Genomic DNA, 23535 nt, shown 5'->3' with positions numbered 1-23535 from the left:
GGGGTCGTGGGAGGTGGGCGCTGCAGGGCTGCACACGGAGGGTCCCCGTCTCTGGAGACAACCCTTCCGCCCGTGCTGCCGGCGGGGAACCCTCCCCCGGGCTGTGTCCCGGTGCGGTGCCGGGCCGTGCCGGTGCTCGGCGCTGCCGTGCACCGAGGGAGGGGCGGACGAAGGGATTGGCCGCTCCGAACCGAGACCCGGCCCCGCTGGGCGGCTGCTGCCCGTGACACTCGCCTGCCCGCGCCTCCCGGGGCGGCCGGTGCTGCCCGCGGCTCCGGGACCATGGACCGGCTCAGTGGTAAGAGGGGACGGGACGGGACGGGACGAGAAGGGAAGGGACGAGCATCCCCTTTCCCTGGAGCACGGCGCGGAGGAGAGAAGGGTTTCCCATCCCAGTTCCAGGCTGGAGATCGCGCATCCCATCCCAACCAAGCGGGTGCGTCTCACCGGCTCGATGTGGGACCCTGCTCCCAGGGTGCCTTTACCCCTCACCAGTCTGGCGGCAGAGCCAGTTGGGGCACAAACTAGTGCCAGTTTCCCTTTGCTGGTCAGATGGGTAAAAAGCCATCAGCCTGCAAGGAAGTCTATAGGGTGTAAGCACTTGTTAGGGGAAATTGTGGTCATAGAAAGGGAGGTGACATTTCGAGATAGAGCTGATTAGATTTAGAGGGTTTCCCTATCTGGGGAAGATGTCAGTGGTCTCATAAAGCCACGGAGGGCCTGATCCCCACCCTGTTGGGAAGTGGCTGCGTTCCCACATGTGTATGATTCCTGCCTGCAGCTTGTGGCATTGGGCTCACGTAGCTGTTAGGCTTTGATCTGGGATATGTATAAACCTGCCAGGGGCTTTGGGCCAACTTTGTAGAGAAGGTCCTGGCTTTCTGCTAGGGCTGGCAGGTCCCTGGAAGGAGCAGAGGAAAACTTTCAGGGGGCTTGCTGTTTGCTGCTGCTGAGCAGGGGCCTGGGGCTGCAGAGGAGGAGCAGCTGGTGACATGATGTAGCACAGGGGTCCTGGCCCTTGACCTGTCCTTGGAGGTGCTACAGAAGCACCAGCCAAAAATGATAACAGAGAGGTACAATCTGGCTCCGCAGGCTGGGACCACGCTGAAATCCCAGGGGAGTTCAGGCACTGCTGTGTCTGCAGCTGTGGGTCAGCACCAGAAAGACCCAAGGGTCAAGAGTTCCCCTTCCCGATGTAAAAGGATGGGGTGGTGTTTCCGCAGTGGAAACACAGTTATGAGGAGTGTGAGACTTGTGGAAACACAGCTCATGGTGCTCAGAGAGCAGTGTCAGTGCCCTGCAGCCCGGGAGGGGACAGGGCTGGTGACAGGGACAGCCTTCCTCCACCTTCCCCTGTGGCTGCAGCTCGCCCTGCCTGCCAGCCTGAGTGCCTTTGCCAGCTCTGAAGGAGGGTGCTGTTGCAGAAGGAGTGTTGTCAAATGACATGTGACGCCAGAGCTGTCCTGCAGGGTCCCAGAGGACATCACCAATGGGAGAGCAGAGGGTCTTGGCTTCCCTGTTCTCCTGCTGTGCAAGCTGATGGGAGGTTACCCTACTTGCATCGCAGTCCACCCCAAAAATCAATCCTGGGACCTTGTGGCAGAGGATGCCCAGCATACTGTGGAAGCATGATGTCTGGGCACAGTTTGGCCTCTCCGCAGGTTGGCCTTGCCAGGGAAGAGCCTCTCTGCTGTTTCATCCCCCTTGCTGGTGCCTGGTATGGTAGCAGCAGCAGCGCCTGCCTGCTTTGTTTTGAGTGCTTGTGATGAATTGCTGTTGGCACCTGGATGGCTCTTTGCTAATGTAAACCTCCTCCAGATCCTCCTGCTCATCATCCAGAGCCACTGGATCCCTCTGGGGGTCTGTGACGCATGGAGGGAAAGCAGAGGGTTCTCTCCAGACTCCCTTCCCTAATACAAAGGGTGGTGGGCAGGAACTCTGTGCCCCATTCCCAGCTGTCTGGCAGCCCCTTTCTTCACCTGGAGCTCTGCTCAGGCCCTGGTGTCCTGACTTTATGATCTGCCAACTTCTAGTTGGTGTATCCTGACTTTATGATCTGCCAACTTCTTCAGTGCTTTCCATGCGCCAGCTGAGCCTGCTGCCTTCCCCAGCAGGCTGGGCAGCACCCAAAGCAGGGCTCAGCTCTACACCAGTGGCTAAATGGGGGAAATGATGCTGTGGGCTGTTGGGGGAGTTGTTTCAGGTTGTGCTGATGGAGAACACAGCTCACAGTGTGTGATTTGGGAGGTAATCTGTGCCAGAGCCTTTGCTCTAACAGGCCTGTGCTCACACATGGCTTCTCCTCATTAGTGCCTCTTCCATGACCTTTTGTGCCACCAGAATTTAGGTGCTGCACCAAACTTATCTGGGGTCTAAATCCAGCAAAGCCGGTGGAGATGTGTCAGGGATAAACTTGGCTCCAGCTCGCCCACAGGAATGGGGAGGTTGCAGAACTGGTGGGAGGGAGCCCGGATCATTTCTGACCTGCCTCCTCAAGCTGGCAGCAGGAATCCCGCCGGCCCCGCGCCGGTGAAAGGGGTGCGGAGTGGGTGAGAAACACTGACCGGGCCAGCTGTTAGCGAGCCAGGCAAGTGCCGAGCTCTCCTCCGCATTGCAGCCATTCCTTCCGCTGGAAACTCAGCTGCCCGGGGCCACCGCCTGTTTATAGCCCGGCAGCGCGTGGGGAAGGGGCTGAGCCCCCCTCGGGCTGCCCCTTCCCCTTAATGCTGGGCAAAGTGGGGTGGGAGGGGCAGCCCCGGGGATGCTGATACGCGTGGAACAGGGAAGCGCTGGAGCTGTTTGCCCCTCTGGTTCTTCCAGTATCCTTTGTGCAGCCTTGGTTTAACCAGGGAAATAGGTCTCGCTGGAGGTACTGGGTCCCTGCTGAAGCCAGCCTGGCTGCTCTGGAGGGGCACAGACCTGCCTGCCCTGCACGGGCTCCTGCTGCAGAGGAGCTGCTGGAGAGGGGAAGGAGGCTGCTGAGGGAGTAGTGTCCTCCATCCAGGAGCCCTGGGGACTGTCCTATCTGCCTGGGCTGTCTGGAAAACCTGCCTCCTTCCCGCGTTTGCTCTTGACCTGGAAATGCTCTTTTCCGGAGCAAATGTGCTGAGCTGCGAGGCTGACATGCCCTTTGCTACGGAGCACAACTGAGCTCCGATGTGCCTGCAGCTGGCAGGAGGTTCTTATCCCTGCCCAGGAAAACTTTGTTTAAGGTTTTGAAGAAGTTGTCTCATCCCAAACAGTGGGAAGCCTTCTCAGAGGAGGACAGAGAGAGAACACAGGGTTTGACCCAAGATTTGCCTGTTTTTCAGTAGCCAAATAACTTGCTGGGGACAGAAGATAACAGCAGAGTGGAGGCTTGAAGTGGTTTCTGGCATCCCAGACCCCTTAACCCTTCCCTACTACCTAGTCTGGCACAGCTAACGCTCTCTCCTGAGGAACACACATCTCCTGCATATGAGGAACCTTAGAATTGATGGCATAACTCTCCATCCTGTAAAATATCTATTAAATATCACTCTTCCAGGGCAGCAGCAGGACAATCGGGTTGGAAACCTCCCAAGGAGCTCAGCATAGTCTCTGCCAGCTCTGCACAAACAAGGAGCTGGCACCCCTGCCAGGGCACCCACGAGGTGAAGAGGGCAGGGAGGGCACCCTGGCAGCCAGCAGCAGCCTGTCATCGCCCTAAGGCACTAAAAGCAGTGGCATTTGGGGAGCTCAGGTCCCTCTGTGGATGCTGGCTTGACGATCTGCAGCCTCTGCAGTGGGAAAGGATGAAAATAACCTCTTTGGGCCTCCCCCCACGGCATGGCTGCTGCAGCCCTTTCCCTTTCTGCTGCTGATATGCCTCCCATCGCATCAAAGCCGGCTCTTTGGCAGGCAAGGGAAAACACTGACATTTCGTAACAGTTTGGAACAAAAACAGAGCTTTGCTGCAAGGGGTTTCCATGCTCAAAATACTTTTTTTTTTTTTTTTTGAAGTGGGTTTCATGTGCATGTGATCCTGGAAGTGATAAGAGGGAGCTCCGGGCAACACTGGTATGCTCTGATCACTGGCAATTAGTAGGAGATGTGCAAGGAGCAGTTTGAAGAATGGCTTTGGCTTTCTTCTGGGGTTTTTTGAACATTAAACCCACCCAACTTTGTGGGAGGGGAACAGCCCCATTTTGGCTCCTTGTCCGGTGTATTCAAGTGCCCATTTTATGCGGTCCAAAGTTTTGGGAAACACTTTGGGAATCCAAGGTTGTGAAGGACAGAGTCAGGAACAGAAGTTATGTAGCAACAGGTTTGATAGCTGGCTGTGTGTCCTGGAGTTACAAACAGGTATGGGGTGAACCAGTCCCAGCACTGGTGGAGCCATCGGCAACGACCAGAGTAGTCAGTCTCATCTTCCCCTGTGCTCAAGCTCGTCAGCATTCCCGCCGGGATAAACCGGCTTTCCTGCCCCTCCAGCCCTGCCCCGCAGGGGTTAAGCGGGTAGGAAGTGCTGTCGGATGGTGGCCTTGCTGCTGCACCTGATGCTCCCGGCGGAGCTTGGCAAGGGAAGGAAACGGAAGGGCTGTTCTCAGCTGAGAAAATACGCTTATCCTGCTCTCTGAGGGTCCTCTGGAGCAGCACGGCCCTGGCCCCCAAACAGTGACACCCTCTGCTGTGCCCTGCCTGCCCCGGCCTGGGAACATTGGGACAGGGCTGAGGTGGCCACTGAGAGGGTCCCAATCCCCACGCCATGCAGGGAGGACTCGTGCCCAGCACAGCTCCAGAACTCCTGGGCATTTTTGAGGTCAGGGCAGGGATGCCAACATCGGGGGCTGAGTGCTGGATGTATATCTCCCTCCTCCCAGGTCCCCAGAGATACTTCCCCCACAGGAAGTCTATGGTTTCTCCTCCCACCACCTCTGAAAATAAGTGTCCATATCATGCAATGCTGTTGAAAGCATTTGGGAAAGTGGAGGTGGATGATGATTGATCCACCAGCTCCTTTCTGCAAATCCCACACCCGCCCTGCCCATCAAGCTGCTTGGTGAGGGTCCTGGACCCTCCTCTCCTTCTGAGGGTCCAGCCACAACCTCCTCATGTGACTCTTCCTCCTAGGAAGATGTGTCAGCCCTGCTGGCCTTCCTGTGTCTCACTCCCACAGGTTGGGTATTGCATCTGAGGCATTTTGGATCTTGGCTTTGGGGAAGAGGGATGTATGGGACACAAAGAGGTGTCTTTTGGGATGCAGAAATCTTGCCATCGTCACCAGAGGGGCTGAGGTGCCCATTTTAGAGATATGGGGGCTGGATCTGGCCCTGGGTGGTGGCATGGCCATGCCTGCCTGGGTGCAGGGCAGTGGGAAGGACATGCCGGCATCAGCCCCAGGGTGCTGAGTCACAGGGTTTCCCACCACGATGCCTACAACCAGCTGTAATTCCAGCTGTCCTGGAGGCTCAGGTTTGGTGGAGACCAAGGACTACACAGAGCTGAGAGCTTCAGGTCCCCGCAGCTCCGAGACAGCCACAGGCAAGAAGGTGTGACCCACAGAGGCTTCCCAGTGCTCTGCCTGCCATGGAGGGTGGTCACAGGGGTGGGCAAATGGTTGTGGCACCCGTCCCAGGGCCTCTCCCAGTGTTGGAGGGGAGCCCAGGCCAACCTGCTGCTCCTTGCGCTGTGGAGTTTGTTTGGAAAAGGCCGACACCAAAATTTTGGTTGGAGAAAACACAGTTTATTCTGGGTTCTGAGTAATCCTAACATCTCTCCTCTGCCTGAAGCTTGTTTTTTATACATTACTCAGCAGGTCTTGCCCCTGCCTGACTATTCCTTTAAAGGGCATCTCAAACCTTTCTTTTTCATTCATTATTTAAATGTGTTTTCCAGCCAGGAGCCTCCGAGGTCTGCTCCCAGGCTGGCTGGGTGAGCGTCCTGCCATGTGCCTGCTGAGCCTGGCACCGAGTTTTGAAATGTAGTCTGGAGGTACTGAATCTGGTCCATGTGAATTTGCACAGCTGATTGTGTTGAGCTGTGGCTAGAAACAGCTTGTACCTGGGGTTAGGAGCCCCCCAGGGCTCAGGGGTCTGGGGCAGAGCAGGCAGAGGGAGGAAGCTGCCCGTGCCCTGCCTATGGACACAGCAGGGTCACTCCAAGATATCTCACCTTGGTGCTTTTATTTGCTCAATGTCTTGCAGTGCTCAGCAGTAAGAAGGGGGCCACCCAGAAACCACCCACTCCTCCTCTGGGGTGGGGGCAGCTGCAGCCTCTTCGGGTCAGTGGGATAAAGTTTGCTTTTGGTGAGCTAAAGCAAACAGCCACTGACTTCTCCAGGAGGCAGAGAAATGGCTGACAAGCTGGGGGAACAGCCCCTGGAGAAGGGGTCCTGCTACAGCATAGGGCACTGGGGGATCATTACCTGCCTGGGTTTCAGGAGATGCTTGTGGGTAATTTAATCAGCCTGTTAATTATTACCTGCACCACTTGTGAAGCAGCTGTGAGGAAGGACATACCCTGCAGCCCAACAAGGATTTCTTCCAGCAGCGATTCCATGCAGAGAGCCTCAGTCCCTCTGATGTCCCACGGCTCTGCTGGTGAGTCACTGCCCAAGGACTGGGGAGCCAAGGGGAGTGTGCAGGGTGAGGTGCTGCTGCTGAGGCAGAGATTTTCCTCTCATAGCCATGCGCTGAGTGTGGGTATCACCAGGAGAGCCTGGACTCATCCTGGGGGTCCAGTTGCAGTCCACAACCCTCCCCTTGGGACATTCTGCAAGGAGTGTGCTGCTGGGCTGGGTGGGAAGGGAACTGCCAGGATCCCCTTGTTTTTCAGTCTCTTCATTAATCCAGTTACATAGAGAAGAGGCTTGTTGGGCCCCACAGAGTGAGTGATGGTTCCTGCAGTGTGTGAGCTGGCAGGGGCATGAATGCAGGCGATAATCTTTGCCCTTTACAAGCTCTGTCAGCCTGTAATTACATTTCCCTCTATTCAGGACTCCTGTTTCCTAGTTTAAGACTCTGGAGGGTGTGAAACTGTCTCTACTCCAGGAAAAAGTGCACTCAGATGGGGATATTTGAAGTCTCACTTCTGCGTCCAATTCCCTTGTGCCTGGCTGGGTGCTCTGGGTAGAGCTACAGCTCTCCTTGCTCTTTTCCCCCTTTTGGGAGGTGGTGAGGACTCTGAGAAACCCCTCTGCACAGAGGGCCAGGGAAGCAGAAGGGCTTGGGAAGAGCCTGGCTGAGAGGGCAGCTCTGCCACTTGGCCCAGGCTGGACTTGCTGCTCGTCTGGTCTCTGCTGGGGTGAGCAAGCGGCTGGAGCGAGGCCATGAGATAAGGGTTTGTGCATGGCTATTTATACTGGGGAGGTGAGCTGCTGCTGGCAAAGGCACTGGGACTGCTGAAAGCAGCTAAACTGGTGCCACTGGAGCTGTGCTGGGAAAGGAATACCCCCCAAGCTGCTGTCAGTGCTGAGGAGTGCGTCTGGAGCAGATGGGGCCACCAATGAGGAGGCTCTGGAGGCACAGCCAGGCCACCCCTTGTGCTGTCTAACCTCTCTGCTTGCTCATCCACCCCTCTCCCAGGACTAGAGGAGAGGCCCTGAAAATCCTGTGGGCTCCTCTGTGTAAGGAGAGAATCCAGCATGCAATTGCACAGGGAGGCAGAGCCAGCAAGAGACTTTCTGCCCCCTCGAGCAACCAGGTTTCATGTTCATCTCCCAAGACTGATTTTCCAAGGTTATCAGCTAAGGGTATGAGTTATTGTGAGGTCACCATGACGAGGTCCCCAGGAGATGTGCATTGCTGCTCTGCCTGCTGCAGCCTGGGGGGTGTGGGGGGTGCCCCACCCATGGCAGGGAAGGGAGTGGGGAGGCAGCAAGGAGGTGCTGAGAGTTTGGGGAACAAAATTTGAGCTCACCTTGTGCTCCACAATGCTCAGGGATGCTGTGGCACCCAAGCTGAGAGACAGCTGCTGGGGGAGCAGGGATGGCTGTCAGAATCCAGGGAGCTATCACAGCAAGGGGTGGGAAGAGGCACCAGCTGGGGCAGTTGGAGAGCCAGGGAGGGTGGAGGGCTCCTGGCCATGCAGGAACCAGTCCCAAGCGCTCAGCTCCTGCTGACATTGTCAGATGCCGAGTCAGAGGCGCTCCCCCCATCCGCCCCACTCAAGGGGCCCTTGTTTCCAGGGAGGAGATGATTCATGTGCACAGAGTGGCCCCTTAGCAAATCTTCCACTGTTACAGGATGTTGCCAGAGCTCAAGTGTGATCATTAATGGTTGGCTTTTCCCTAAAACCCCTCCGGCCAAGTTGTTCCATAGCAGCACAGACTGGGAGGAGGAGGTACTTTCCAGGCTGCTGTTCCTGGCCCCAGCAGCCCATCCCAGTCTGCCCCACACCCAGCAGGTGATGGCTGGCAGGGAAGCAGAGATGGATGGCGAGGGTGCCCTGCTCGGCCCTGCCATCTCCGGGGGCTGAATGCTACCCCTCTCCTGCTCACTTGGCAGGGCACTCCTGTCCACACCAGAGGAGCAGTGGCCACAGGCAGGGTGCAGGCAGTGCTCTGTCCTCCTGTCTCCTGCACAAAGGAACAATTCTGGGAGCACCATGACGCCCCCACCAAGGCACTTCCTTGCTGGCTGTGCACCTGCCTCCTCTCTGTTGGAAAGAAAACCTCCTTGGGAATGGGAATGGGAACAGGAAGTGCCCTGAGAGCTCAGCAGGCCATGGGCTTCCTCAGAGAGCAGCAGCAGGGGACAGCTGGCTCTGCAGGGGTGGGAAGTAGCACGTTGGGGCTGGAGGGGGCTGTCAGCACCCACTTTGGGCAACACCCCCCTGGTGATGCCCGTGCTGGGGCAGGAAGTGAGACATGGAGGCATGTCCTGGCATTAGGTGCCTCTTGCAGGTGACTCAACATCAGCCCTTGGAGAGGTCAGCATGGTTTGTGTGCTACAAACAGCTCCTTTGGCAGGGCTGGGTCTGTTTGTCCCACAGGGACCTCCCTGCAGGGCTCTTCCTGGGGTGTCAGTGGGTGCTGGGATAGACCCTTCCTCAGCCCACACCCCACCTATTTATGGCATCCCAGGAGCTATAAACATTTGTTTACTGCCCATGGTAGCTGTAAGGAGCCCTGTGCAGGCAGGCAGAGTGTCCCAGGGCCCTGCCTATGCCAACAGGAAGGATTTATTTGTGCTTGGTTTTTATTTTAGCTACAAACAATGGCTGTTACTCCCAGCATCCGATTTCCCCCCAGGCCCCCTCAACCCCAGCCATCACCTGGTGTGGGAGGAAGCATGGCCAGGGGCAGGTCCCTGTGCACCTCCCACTGCATTACAGTGGTGTGATTCAGCATCTCCTCCAGCATCTCCCCTCCCCGGGGTTTTCTCAGGCTACAGACTGGCTTTTCTTGGGATGAAAACTCCATGTGATTGTCTTATCTCTCCCCCTGCAAAAGCTGAGTCTGTACACCAGGAAACTCCTGCTTTGGCTTGGCTGGAGACTCTTCCTCCTCTTCCTCTTCCTCCTCTCCGCAGGTTGCTGGAGTAAGACCTAATTTTTGCTTCTGTGATGGAGCAGAGGCCAGGGAGGGGGTGACAGGCTCTGCAGCTGCAGGCTATGTCCAAACCCTTATCTCTGTGCTGTGAAAACAGGTCCCTGAGGAGGGGGAGCACTTGTGGAGTCTAAAAATAGAGCTGGCCTGGGTGCAGGGTGGAGAGAGGTGGTGGGATGATGGACGGGATGCAGCTCCTCTGCCAGCACTGTGCTTGGTGCTGCTTCTAGGGCAGGATTTAGCAGCAGAGGAAATACTGCCCCATTGTCCTAAATGGCAGCAGTGTCCTGGTGCTGGTCCCCCGGCTCACCCTGTCCCAGCAAAGCTGCCCTGGGTCCCCCCAGCCCATCCAGCCCTCTTAGCTGATGTTAAAGCCATCTGCTGCCATGGCTTCTGGCCTTCCCAGGCTCAGAGATCTCATGGGCATCTCCCCATTCTGCCATGGCAGTGGGACAGGCTGCAAACGTGGAGAGGAGTGGGTTTTTGGGAGGGCAGGCTCCTCCAGGAGGCATCCTGACATGGCTGTGTCCAAAGCCTGAGTGCAGAGAAGCGGTGTGATCCCACATGATTTCAGTCGAAAAGAAACCCCAGCAGAAAGCAGCAGGTGGGAGCCATTTGCCAGCACCAGAGGCAGGCGCGGGGCCGGAGGTGTCCCCAGGCTCAGGGGGCGGGGGACACGAGGTCCCTTTTCGGCCGTGTCACCTGCTCAGCGCCTGTGGCTGATCTGGTATCCGACCGCCGCCTCCTCCAGGAGCCCTTTGATGTCCCGCTGCCGCCTCTCTCCCCGAGCTCAGAGCCCCCAAGGCCAGAGTTGTGCACTGACACCAGCGCCCACTCTCAGCTCAGGATTCAGGTCCCCTGCCTGCTGTGGTGTGGGCTCAGATGCCATTTGTGCAGGGTCTGTGCTCACTCCCACCAGCTATTGCAGGAATGATGTTCTGGTCCTTGCTTGCCAGGCTTGGGTTAGTCACATCATCCACTGTTGCACCCCTGGAGCAATCTCCCCTTGCTTCCTGCAGGCACCCCCTTGACCTTCTTTAGAGTGGAAGCCTAAAGAGCATAGGAAATTAATTCCTTCCCTCCCTCCGCTCCCCCAGGCAGAGGCTCTGCTCAGCAGGCTGTGTGCCCTCCTGGGATCACAGGCCTCTTTGACTGCCCCCTCCCTCCCCCTTGTATTTTGGAGGATGTTTAACAAGGGAGACGGAGGGGACAGCTCAGCTGGGGGGAAACAAAGGCTCCTTCAGAGCTCGCTCCACGTCTGCCGTGCTGCGTGTGCCCGGCTCAGCGCCGGCGCTCGGGGCGGTGCTGGTGAGCTCACCCCCCTGCCATGCCGGGCCACAGGCCTGGCTTATCGGGCACCCTCGGCTCCTGTGTGCTGTGGGGTCTCCTCACCCCCCTCACAGCCTGCTTTGAGACTATTAATAGAAACCCGCCTGCCCTTCTGCCCCCGGCTGGCCCAGAGCCCTGACACAAGAGCTGGTGGCCGTGATGGCAGATGTCCTACATGTGGCAGGGGATGGGGATGATGGTGAACATCCCTGCCTGGGCTTTTGTGTGCAGTGGGAATGGAGATGCTGGTGATCATCCCTGCTGGGCTTCAGTGTGCTGTGTGAAGCCAGTGTAGGGAGCGTGCATGGCCCCCATCCCCTCTGTGGGAGCTCATGGCCAGGTGAGAGCCTGCTGAGCTGGGGCAGCAGGAAGATGGGTGACTCCCTAGATGGTTGCAGGTGCTGGGTGGACAGGGGATATATTGCTTTTTATCCCAGCTGCTTCCTTACTGGTCCCCTGCCTCTCCAAGCCCTGCAGGGGAGGATGTCCCACCCAGCCTAGAGACCACCACTGCATCATTGAGCAGGAGCCTGCTCCCATCCTGCCTGTGCAGCACTCTGCAAACCTCCCAGGGAAGATCTGCCCCTCTTCCCTCCCTTCCTACCTCTGCAGAGGGGCCATGGGAGCTGGGTGCTCACCCTTGTACATTAAGCACAAGGCTCTCACATAGTCAGAGTAGGTCCCCACCGTGGGAGGTGTGTGCTGGAGAGGGCCAGTGAGCAGAGCATCAGCAGGACCTGGGTCTTGTGGCTGCCTGTCAGCTGTGGGATGTTATTCCAGCTCAAGGAGCTGGAGTCCCACTTCTCGTGGTTGCCCTCTCCTTCCCCACAGTCTGGGGGATGCTTACAGCTCCCCAGGCTTGCTTGTTTCTCCTGGAGCCTGGGAGGCTACCTGTCCTGGATTGGCCTGCCCTTGGGAGATGGGCACTGGCAAGGCTGCTCTGGCCAAAACGGCTGAGGCTGCTGTTTAGCTTGGCACTGGGGAGGGAGGAGGAAGCAGAAGGTCTGTGGAGATAGAAGCTGGGGAGGCAGGAAGAGACTTGTGAGGCACATCCTGCCTCCCATCCCGGGAAGGTGACAATTTGGGGCTGGACATACTGTCTCCTTGCCTGGGGGCTCATCTTGGCTGGGCACTGATCCACCTCAACCCGCTCATGCTGGGCTCCTCTTCAGCCAAAACCCTTTGAATCACTAGTTGGTTTTACTGCACTGTCCCTGCTTTGGGCAACAATGCCGGACTCGCTCCATACTCCTTACATGAATATGGGGAATCCCATCAGCGACACAGCATCCTCCCCTTCCCCTGGGGAATATACCCAATGCCAGCCCTCCCTGCTGCCCATCTCTGCTCTGCCAAGGCCCTTCTCCTGGCAGAGTCTGGAGGGGAGTGGTGGGGACAGGTACAGCCCAGGCAGGGGCTCTGGGCTTCTGGGGCACATGCTCTCCCCTCCCTACAAGCCATCCCCATAAGTCAGCACATCCAAGCTGCCTCTGTGGTGACCCCTGGCCTCTCCTCGTGTCCCTGGAGACCCAAATCCAGCTGTGTGCCACCTCAGCTGTGCTGTGAGGACTTTCAGTTGCTGCTAAGAAAGAATCCTACACTGGAAGAAAATGCAGCTCCTTTTTCTGCCCTCTGTAGCCTCCAGAGCTCCAGGTTTGCTTGTGTTCCTGGGCTTGGCCTCTCCAATTCAGGCCATCTCAGTTACTGGATCCTACTGGAGCTGCCCTGGAGGCCAGTGGAGCTGTGTGGGTGTGTGGTCCTGGGTAGAACAGAGGCTTGGCTTTGGATCCAGCTCAGTTTTGTCTTATCCTGCTTGGAGGAGATAAGGTACAGGAAAAGACCTGGGATGAGGATGTTGATGCACGTGTAGAAGAGAGGGTGTGGGAGCTTATGAGCGATTTGAAGTCCAGAGCTTGCCTTGTTAAGTCCTTCCCATCCTTGGCCAACATGTTTTCCCAAAGCTGTTGGTCAGCTGCTGTCATCACAGTAAATTTTACCTTCAGTGGTGAATTTTTTTTGTAGCTCTGCTCTGACATTGAAACATCCAAGTGCTTTTGGGAGCCTTGCCACATGGGTACCCCAAGCTGCAGTGTGCTTTTGTTTTGTAAAAACTGATGGTTTGAACACAGCAGGGGAATACAAACATCCCCCAGCAGATGAGGGGTGAGGAGAACATCTCTGGGTGGCACTGCCAGTTGGCTCTGGAGATGGCACCTGGCTTTCCTTTCCATCCTTTCCCTCTGTGACCTCCCAGCGAGGGGGCACCAGCAGCAATGATACATGGTGAGGAAGACAGGGGTGTAGTTTTATCTGCATGGAAAAAAATGTGTGCTAAGCCCTTTGACAGAGGTCCAGTAGCCTGTGGAGCTGGTGTTTCCATTCACAGACTGCATCCTGGAGTCTGCGTGCAGGTGGAAGAGCTTGTGCATGGAAAGAGCATATGTGCACTTAACTGGGAAAAACCCTCATCCTGGTCCTATTTCTGCCTTGTCTTAATGCCAGCACCCTGATATCCCCTTGTTGATGGGCTTTTTCCTGCTCTCCCCAGTGCTGGACCAGCTCCTGCCAGAGCTCAGCATCTTGCTCAAGCTGCTGGACCATGAGTACCTGAGTGCCACCACGCAGGAGCAGAAGCTGGCTGTCTCCAGCATCCTGCAGAAGCTACAGCCACCTGCAGGTCTGTGTCCCTGTGCTGTGGTGCCCAGTGGCTGTTCCCAGGGGCAGGTCCTGACCACAGCCCCAGCAGGGCAGGGAAAATTTTCTTAAGGGGGGATGAGCCCAACGCCTGCTCAGCACCCTCAGGGCACTTTGCTCCCTGCTTTCACTTCCCAGCTCCTCCGTGCCCCAGGAGCGGGGCCTGGCAGCAGCCCTGTTGTGGCTGCAGGGGGGCTGCTCCCTGCGGAAACACCGCCCTGCAGAGCTCTTCCTGCCACAGTTTCTGCTGAGCACAGGGGTTTCCTCGGGAAGGCCAGGAGGACCGTGCACCTGAGGCTTCACACCCTTCCCCCCTTCCTGTTCTCCTGGAGGGGCAGCAGCATCCCTGGGGGCTCCTCCACTCCCTGGGTGCCTGCACTGGAGGAGTGCCCATGTCCCGTGTCCTTGGGCTGGTGTTTGTGGGGAGGAGTGTGCCGGTGTTTGCCCTGGCCACCCTGCCTGCCCCGGGCTCAGAGCATCCCCCTTGTTTCCAGGGAAGGATGTGGACTACATGTATGTCAACACAGCATCCCTGAGCAATGGCACCAGCTTCGTGGAGTCTCTCTTTGAGGAGTTTGGTACGTGTGGCTGACCTGGAGTGATGCCCCAGGGGGTCATGATGGGTGGATGTAGTGCTGGTCCTGGGGTTCCTCTTGAAGTCCCTTCCCTCCAGGAAAGAAGAGTGAAAGCTGCATCCTTGTATCCAGGGTGGACATCATCATCCCAGGCTCTTGCTCCCACTCCCCTCTAGCTGTCTAGGGGCTGACCACAGGGAACCCATGCACCAGCTGTGTTTACCAGTGATGCCCATCTCCCAGCACCTTCCCAGTGACAGGCCATGGGTGATTGCCTTGGGGATCCCTGGAGGGCACGGCTGGGGAGGCCAGCTCTATTTTCCTGCTCCCTTCACCCTCTCCATTTACCCTGGGCAGACTGTAACCTGCAGGACCTCCAGGACATGCAGGAGGAGGAGGGGGATGCCAGTGATGGTGTTGGCTTGGAGCTGTCAAGGAGCCAGACAGCAAAAACTGTAAGTCCCTGGGTGCCCACCTGCAAGGTCTGCTCTGCACCTGCGTGGGGACGTGGTGGTGGCCAGGGCTGGGATTCATGACCCTCTCCACTGCCTAGATAATGCAGGTGGTGTTTCTGCCGTAGGTTCCTGTGGATCCTGCTCCACCACTGCCCACCACTCCCCCACCTGAGGATTACTACGAGGAAGCCCTTCCCCTGGGCCCCGGCAAGGCCCCTGAGTACATCACCTCCCGCAGTAAGTTCTGCTCCGTGCTGAGGCAGCAGGAGGGTAGGGGAAGCCCCACAAGCTGCCTACTGCATCCCCACACCTGCCTGCCTCCCTGGAAAACCAGGCAGCTCATCTTGGGGAAGGAATTGTCCCTGCTCCCACCAGCATCGCTCCTGTCCCACTCCCTTCCCATCCCACTGCACTGTTACTGCAAGGAATTGTTTGCTTCAGCTCCACTGGGAATGGGGCGGTGGGGAGAGGTCAGAGCCACAGGGGACTGAGATGACCTGGGAAGGTGTGCTTGGCTCTGCCCCAGCTCACAGGCTCACTGCTTGGAGCATCTATGATGGGAAACCAGTGTAACAGCCCCAGCTCCCTCTGCTTCCTCTGCAGACAGCTCCAGCCCCCCCAACTCCATCGAGGATGGCTATTACGAGGATGCAGACAGCAACTACCCCGTCACCAGGATAAATGGGGAGCAAAAAAATTCCTGTAGGTATCTGGGTGCCCTCGACAGGGAGGGGAGAGCTTTTTGACAAATCCAGCCCTAAGGTGGGGCTTGAGCACTGGTGGGGTTGAGGCTGAAGACCCACTCACATGTTAGAGACTGCTGGGCAAAAAGCAAGGAGCGTGAAGTGCTGCTTGTCACACAGGCCAGAGCCCTCATGCTGATGCAATCGGTGCTGTGTCTGTCACCAGCACTGGGAGGGATGTCCCTGCCTGTGCAGCTCTTGTGCCCTGCGTGAGGAGCCTCTGCCATGGCAGAGGAGGGTTGGGGAAGGACAGCCCCGCTCCTCCGTGCCCTGCGTGGGAGGTGTGGGGCAGAAGACCCACGTCAGACTCCATTGCAGGTAGAAGTTTAATCCAGGCTTTCAAAGTCTGAGCCTCTGAAAGAAATAAGCCAGCCAAGGGGTCTGGATAGACACACCTGGGACTGGCGCTTGGCCCATGAGCATCCTGCCAAGATTCAAGGGGAAATGGAGATGTCTGGGGCCAAACGCTGCTGTTTCCAGAAGTTGACATGGAATCTACCTATTCTAGCACCCAGCCCAGGCTCTGTGCTGGAGTCCACTGGATGCAGGGAGCCCTGGCAGTGTGCTGGCAGTGCCCTGGCAGTGAGGGTGCCTGGCAGGCAGGGTCCCAGAGTACCTTTTGGGGTGACTCCCCTGTTTCCTTCCAGACAATGACTCGGACGCCATGAGCAGCTCTTACGAGTCGTATGACGAGGAGGAGGAGGAGGGGAAGAGCCAGCAGCTGACACACCAGTGGCCATCAGAGGAAGCCTCCATGAACCTGGTGAAGGATTGCAGGATTTGTGCTTTCCTGTTGCGCAAGAAGCGCTTCGGACAGTGGGCCAAGCAACTCACCATCATACGGGACAGCAAACTGCTGGTGAGCCTGAGTTGGGGGGGGACAGAAACCCCCTTGGTGGGTTATGACAGTGTTTGAGCTGAAGAAAAATAGCACTTTCCAAGCCAAGCCCCATCCCCAAGGCTGCCACTGCCCTGCAGCACATGCAGTGGGCTGCCCTCACTTCCCTTGGAGGGCTCACAGTTTTGAGACACCATGGAGTGGGAAGGCACCCTGCAGGCCTCCACCAGTGAGGCTATTGCATAGCCTGAGCCACTTTCATCTGTACCACCTGTGAGGGACCAGGAGGGACCCCCGGCATGACAGCCAGACAGACAGGTTTTAGCTGAGCCCTGTTCTGAGCTGAGCAGTTCTCTTTGCTTCCCGTAGTGCTACAAAAGCTCCAAGGACCGGCAGCCACATGTGGAGGTGCCCCTGGGCACCTGCAATGTCATTTACGTCCCCAAGGACGGGCGGCGCAAGAAGCACGAGCTGCGGTTCTCGCTGCCGGGGGCCGAGGCGCTGGTGTTGGCTGTGCAGAGCAAGGAGCAGGCTGAGGAGTGGCTGAAGGTACCACGGCTTCTCCCCAGGGGCCACTGACTCCCCTTGGCATCCTCCCTGGCTGAAGTGGGGAGGGGGTTTCCCTGGGAAAGGTCTTACCCCCCTGGAATGGGAAGGGGGCTTTGCTCCTGTGTCTTATCGGCTGGAGGGGCTGACCGGCTGCTTCCCAGGGCCTGGGCGTCTCCAGCACTGATAGCCCCCGCGGGTGGGGATGTTTGCTCTCCCCCTCCTCTTCCCTGTGGCCCTTTCCTGCCTTTGTTCAGGGGCGGGAAGCGGGGGCTGCGGGGAAGGGGCCACGGGTGGGAAAGGAGCCTCTGAGCACAGCACAAACCCAGCTGTTACCCCAAATGTGGGAGAACAGGGTTATTTTACACAGCCAGGACAAGCCACACTGTGTCTGCCTGTAAAACAAGGGGCTCTCTAAGTGTCCTGTGCTGGTAGAATGACTCTGGTTTGGGACCCAAGTCTCTCACCTCTGACATTTCCAAAATCCCTGACAAAATCCACAAAACTGATTGCAGTTTTGAAGGGGCCAAAGTGTGTGCAATCCCACAGGCAAGCCAGGCTTGTGCCCTGAGCAGGGCTCTCTGCCCTGTACCATGGAGATCAGGATCTAACCCCACAGTTCAGCCTAACTCTGGCAGTGAAGGAGTTGAGCCAGGGAGGGCAGCCCTGGCCCTCAGGTCCATTTTCATTGACTGCTGGAGCTGTCTCTGCAGGTGATAAAGGAAGCCAGCAGCCCAGCAGCGAGCGGGATTGAAGCTCCCACCTCCCCAGTGATGCCGTGCAAGATGGATCTGGATAAGGTGATGGTTTCTAAGGGCCCTACCAAGATGTTGCATGGGGCTGCTGCAGCCAAGCCTGGGGAACATAGGGCTGGGGGAGCCCCAAACTCCTGGGGCTGCACAAGGAGCCCTTCCCATTCTCACAGCAACTCTGCGGGACTTCCTGTGCTGGGGAATGGGAGCAAGAAGGGGGCTTGGGGACATCTCAGCCCTGTGGAGGGGAGCGAAAGGCTAACAGTGGCCGTTGCTGGGGTCTGCACAGGGGGCATGGCTGACAGGGTTCTGCTCCGTTCCCCCCACAGCGGCTGTCCCAGGAGAAGCACACCTCGGACTCGGACAGCACGGCCATGGGTGACACCGGATCCCCAGCGGCCCGCAGGGAGCACAGCGAGCACGGTATAGCCCCTGCCCCACCCAGGGGCACCACAGCTGGGAGCACTCTCTCCAGTGAGGGGGGAGGCCAGGACATGCACCAGGGGCACACAGCTACCCTATCCTTTCCTTCCAGGGAAAGGCAAAAAGAGCGGCTTGGCTGACCTGAAGGGCTCGATGAGCCGAGCAGCAGGGAAAAAGATCACCAGGATCATCAGCTTCTCCAAGAAGAAGCCTTCTGCTGAGGACACACAGACCTCCTCCACTGAGGAGGACATCCCCTGCTGCGGTTCGTGTGGGCCAGGGACAAAGACAGGGCTCGGGTCAGGTGGGAGTGGGAGCAGTGGGGAGTGACATCCTTCTCCCCTGCATGGCTGTAGGGGGTAAGGGGATAGTGGGGTGGGGACAAGTCACCAATCTGCTGGAGGGCTGTGACAGTACCACAGGCTATGAAATGCTGTGCATTTCCTGTGGTGAGTGGGGAAGGGGTGAGTGGTCACCCATGTCCCAGAGAACAGGCTTGTGAGACTCTGTGGTACCAAGCTGGCACCTCACCTGGGCTCAGGGTGTCCCAGCTGGTTCTCTGTGGGGAAACAGAAGGACTGAATGAGAAGGAAGCCATGCTGTAATCTCTGGGCAGCTATGTCTCATTAAAACCTGCCTGAGGTCCGACCAAGCAGGCACTGATACCCTTCCCTCCCCCTGCCACTCTCAGGCTACCTCAGTGTCCTGGTTAACCAGTGCTGGAAGGAGCGCTGGTGTCGCCTCAAGGGCAACACCCTCTACTTCCACAAGGACCGCACCGACCTACGGACCCACATGAACGCCATCGTGCTGCGGGGCTGCGAGGTGGTCCCGGGGCTGGGCCCCAAACACCCCTTCGCCTTCCGCATCCTGCGCAACGGGCAGGAGGTGACCGCGCTGGAGGTGAGTGACAGCGAGGTGGGCAGGGTGTGCCAGGCCTGTGAGGAGGGGATTGCCAAGCTGGGGGAGCACCCCTTGTGATGATCAACACTCCCATGTAAGCAGTGCCTTCTTTTCCCCTCTCCTGTATGTTAAGGAATCCCAGGGTATCATTTAGGTGAGCTCGGAGCAGCCATGCAGGTACTTGCAGGCTGGAGCAGGGAGGAGGCTGGCAGGGCTGAAGCAGGCAGGTTGCAGGGGCTGGCTGGGGGTTTGGGATTCCTGCATATGCCTGTGGGCTTTCTCTTGAACCTCCCAAGTCTTGCACATACTCTTTGGGTGCAGAGGGTGATTCATGCACAGCAAGACTTTTCGTCAGGAGGCAGGAGCGAGGGCAATGGTCTGGGAGCTGGGGATGCACCCCAACCCTTTCTCTCTCTTGCAGGCAAGCTGCTCCGAAGACCTGGGTCGCTGGCTGGGTCTTCTCTTGGTGGAGACAGGCTCCAAGACAGCACCAGAGGCCTTGCACTATGACTACGTGGATGTGGAGACGATTGCCAACATAGTGACGGCTGTGAGGCACTCCTACCTGTAAGGCTGTCCTCCTGCTGTGCCTGGGCCTGAGTGTTGGGCTGGAGATAGCAATCCTTAGCCCTGTGGGCTCCCTAGAAAAAGCACAGGCTCGAATGTGGTTTGTGCTGTCATCCTGGGGAGAGTCAGTGTCCCAGGGGTTGTTTCCCTTGGGCAGTTTCCCCTTGGGCAGGATGGAAAGCAGAAAGTCTTTCATCAAAGCTGATGAAGGACTTGGGATGGGTAGGGCAGGGTAGAGTGCTCATGAATGAAGCTGGGAGAGCAATGCAGGAATCCCTCTGAGATAGAAGGGCTACCTGAAGGGCTGGCAAGGACATCCTGGAAAGGAAGACCCCATCCCTCCTTCTGCAGGTGGGCCAGCTCCTCCCAGGATCACCAGCCAGACTCCTCCCGTGTGGTGTACGATGACGTCCCGTATGAGAAGGTTCAGGTGAGCATGACTTCATGTCTCTCCCTCTCCCACTGCTGAAAGTGCCCTGAGGAGCCTTGGCCAGGCTGTGATGGCCCCATAGGTGTTTCAGCACGCTCTCCCTCCTGTCCCCACACAGGCCGAGGAGGAGCCAGGGCGGCCAGCGGGAGCCCAGGTGAAGCGCCATGCCTCCTCCTGCAGCGAGAAGTCACGGCGGGTGGACCCGCAAGTGAAAGTGAAGAGACATGCCTCGAGTGAGTGGGGGTCCTCGGCCACAAACCTCCCGGGGGGGCCCTGGCCGGTATGGGGGGCTGTTTCCCAGAGGGGTCTGCAGCCAAGCTGGGGCCAGCCGACCCCAGCACACTGGTGATGGGTTTTGCCGTGCCAGCTCAGCTGGACTGTGGATGGCACTGGTGCATTCGGGGTCACAGCCTTCACTATGGGCTCCCCTTGTGCGTGCAGGTGCCAACCAGTACAGGTATGGGAAGAACCGGGCTGAGGAGGATGCCCGGCGATTCCTGACAGAGAAGGAGAAGCTGGAGAAGGAGAAGGCATCGATCCGCAGCGAGCTGATGTTGCTGCGGAAAGAGAAGCGAGAGCTGCGGGAAGCCATGAAGGGCAGCACGGGTAGGTTGGTGCCGCCCGAGCACTGCGGCTGCTCGAAGGCGCTCGGGCACAGCGGGGAGGTGCAGAGCTGGGGTGGCACGGGGACACTGGGCTGGCAGTGACCATGTGGCTGTGAGCCGGGCTGGCTGCAGCACACTGCTGGGCTGGCAGCCCCATCTAGTGTCCCCATCCAGGACGATGGGTGGATTCTCCATCCCCGTAGCCTCATCCCCAGGCCAAGGCACTGAGCTGCGTGCGTTGTGCCAGCAGGGACAAAGCTGCAGGAGCTGGAGCAGCGGGTGGCCGCGCTGGAGGAGCAGTGCCGGCAGAAGGAGGAGCGCCGCGTCGACCTGGAGCTCAAGCTGACCGAAGTAAAGGAGCAGCTGAAGCAGTCGCTGGCAGGAGGGCCGGCCCTGGGGCTGGCCGTGACCACCAAGGCTGAGAATGGGGTATGCATCCCTTGTCCCTCTCTGTCACAGCTCCAACTTCCACCACCAACAGCGTGTAAGGGGAGCAGCACTTGGGGAAGAGGGGATATCCCTGTGGCTTTGTCCCATTGTGGACAGAAGTGTGTCAATTAGGTTTGGCCACAGCAGTTTTGACCTCATGATAGTCTGTGCTTTTTTTTTTTAAATCTGGTTGTCCTTGCTTTCTGGGTCTCCTAAACCCTTCTCCTTCTTGCTCCCTCCTTTCCACAGGAAGCTACAAACAAACCAAATGGGAGCCCCCCTGAGCACTTGGTCCCTGTTAACTGTGCAGCTGAGCTGAGGAAGAGAAGTCCCTCCATCATCCCTGCCAACAAGGGAAATGTGCTGCGGAAGGCCAAGGTCCTGCTTTACTCTCCCTCTCCTCCCTGGCCCCGTGGGAATTCTCAGTCTTTGTCCCATCCCCCTTGCTTTGGGAACTGGGAGTGTTCCCTTCCCCAAAGCTGCCAGGGTCCCCTGCAGGCAGGCTGACTCAGTACAGCACACTCACTGCTGGCATGGGCCCGGATTGCAGGGAAATTTGGGAGGTGCAGGGCTGGGTGAGCACTGGGAAAGCACTGCTTCTAAAATCCCCAGGGCAGCAGCAGCAACCCCGGCACTGGAAAATGCTGGGATGGTCTAAAGCCCCCAGTAGGGAGAGATGCCTTTGAAGGGCTCTGTGTTTCCTTCTCCAGCAATGTCTCCTCATCCCCTGCTTTTATTTTATCTTTTTATGCAGGAATGGGAAAAGAAGCAGACTTAAGCCAGCCTGCCAAGCCCCTGATGGACACTGGAGCTCAAGGAGGAGCTACAAGCCCCCTTTCTCCAAGACACTGGGAGGGTTCTGGGAAGGCATGGTGGGAAGAGACATTCTCCCAGACCCCACCACTGTGGCACCGTCTGCCTCATGGGCAACACTACAAACCAGGGGACAGAGGGCGGGAGTGGGATTTGGGAGGCGGGTGGGGAAAGGGAGAGTCCCTTGTGGATCAGGGTCACATACTACTGGGAAACCCATCTCTGGGGAGAGCCTGCCCCAGAGCCAGGAGCTCAACATAAGGTGTGTGTGCCCGTGGTGGTGCATAAGGAAGGAGGGGAGAGCCTGGGAGCTGGCAGTTGGCACTGCCTGGCAGGCGCTCTGATTTATCAGGATCAGCGTGTGTCCAGGCCAACACTTTCCAAAGCAACCATGGACTCATTGGGGATTTTTAGCTCCCTTAGTATTGGAATTCATGAGCTGCTCAGGACCAGACACTTCAGAGATGCTGATCATTCACCCTGCTCACTGCTCCCAGCTCTGCAGGGTCTCATCTCAGGGTTCCTCATGTCTCGACCTTGCTGTGCCTCAACCAAGTGCCTTCGTCCAATATATCCTTGTCTTCCAGGCAGTAAGGGTGAGGGCATGCTGCTTTCCCTTGGGAATGAAGGAAGCTCAAGTGTCAGCATCTGAAAGCAAATTAACAGCGGACACCTCTCACCTTTGCTAAACAGCTTAGAAGTGCTGTAAAGGGCTGAGGCTGGAGGCAGCCCTGCTCTCTGCCCTAGTCCTGTGGCTTTCAGGGGAGTGGGAAGGGGGCAGGGCTGTGTCCTAGCCAACAGTGCATTCACACTATTGCTGCCGCAGTCAGACACAGGTTGCCAAGGCATGTGGTCAAAATGGAGCGAGGGGAAGTATAAAAAAAAAAAAAACAAAACCACAGAAGTGCTATCAAATGGGGGGATTGGAACAGAACAGAGAAATAGAAGAAGGTCATTCAGCACAGGCAGAAACAAGGGACAGGAATGAAAAGGAAAGGCCCAGGCTTTTGTGCTGGGAACAAGGGAGTCGGACCATCACCCACTCATGCTATCACTGCCACAATTAACCTCTGGAGCTCACTCTTTCAAAGCCCTGTGTTAGTAACTAGGTAAGCAGCTTTTAATAAAAACACTGGCACTGGCCCGCTGGTTCCTCTGGCTGAGGGAGTGTGGCAGGAAAGCTACTCCTGCTCACAGGGAAACAGGCCAGGGTGGGTCTGGGGTGAGTTCAGCACTCCTGCGGCAGCTTGGATGGGCAGACTGGGGGAATCTTGTATACAGGATTAGTGATTGCTGTTAGCTCAGAACTCTGTGCTCAGCTGCCTGCTACCACAGCCTATGAAAGCATACCAGAGAATCTCAGAGTGATTTGGGCTGGAAGAGACCTTGAAGACCATCTCGTTCCACCCCTGCCATGGGCAGAGATACCTTCCACTAGACCAAGTTGCTCCAAGCCCTGTCCAACCTGGCCTTGAACACTTCCAGGGATGGGGCAGCCACAGCTTCTCTGGGCAACCTGTGCCAGGGCCTCACCATCCTCATAGGGAAGAATTCTTTTCCAGTATCCCATCCATCCCTGCTCTCTCAGTAGGAAGCCGTTCCCCCTTCTCCTGTCACTCCAGACCCTTGTAAAAAGTTCCCCCCCATCGTTCATGGTGGCTCCCCGTGGGGTAGCCCCCAGTTGTGAGGCAGCCTTGGTCAAGGTTTTGGGGTTTCGTTAATGTTTATTCACCAGCAAGTGAGGACCACTCGCTGTCTCCTCCACCTCAGCTCGGCCTGGTCTCACCGAGCCTCTCGTACTCCTTTACTGAAGAGGTGAAACCCGTCCCATTATCACCCCTTACACCGCGTAGCCAGTGGCGGGAGCCGTGTGTCCGGGGCTGGGGGACCGGAGCTGTGTCCGGAGCCGAGCCCCGGGCTGCCGA

At 57.6% G+C, this 23535-nt stretch overlaps 1 protein-coding gene across 2 annotated transcripts; it reads left to right on the top strand.

Moving 5' to 3' along the window:
* Window positions 1-243: 243 nt before the first annotated feature.
* Window positions 244-22552, top strand: AFAP1L1 (actin filament associated protein 1 like 1). Of its 2 annotated transcripts, none has more exons than XM_032703313.1 (19): window positions 244-298; window positions 13386-13514; window positions 14026-14109; window positions 14464-14561; window positions 14687-14798; window positions 15165-15263; window positions 15952-16163; window positions 16512-16691; window positions 17402-17488; window positions 17770-17863; window positions 17976-18128; window positions 18555-18766; window positions 19188-19333; window positions 19685-19763; window positions 19882-19996; window positions 20205-20369; window positions 20619-20797; window positions 21047-21175; window positions 21552-22552. In XM_032703313.1, exons 1-19 carry the CDS (start codon window positions 283-285, stop codon window positions 21573-21575), a joined length of 2313 nt encoding a protein of 770 aa, XP_032559204.1. In that variant the 5' UTR covers window positions 244-282; the 3' UTR covers window positions 21576-22552. The 2 variants fall into 2 exon arrangements, with proteins under 2 accessions (XP_032559204.1, XP_032559203.1); XM_032703312.1 differs by having other exon boundaries at window positions 20616-20797.
* Window positions 22553-23535: the final 983 nt, after the last annotated feature.

This window comes from Chiroxiphia lanceolata, chromosome 15 (assembly GCF_009829145.1).
Source record: "Chiroxiphia lanceolata isolate bChiLan1 chromosome 15, bChiLan1.pri, whole genome shotgun sequence".
Taxonomy (NCBI): Eukaryota; Metazoa; Chordata; class Aves; order Passeriformes; family Pipridae; genus Chiroxiphia; species Chiroxiphia lanceolata.
This window is presented reverse-complemented; position numbering and strand designations above follow the sequence as displayed.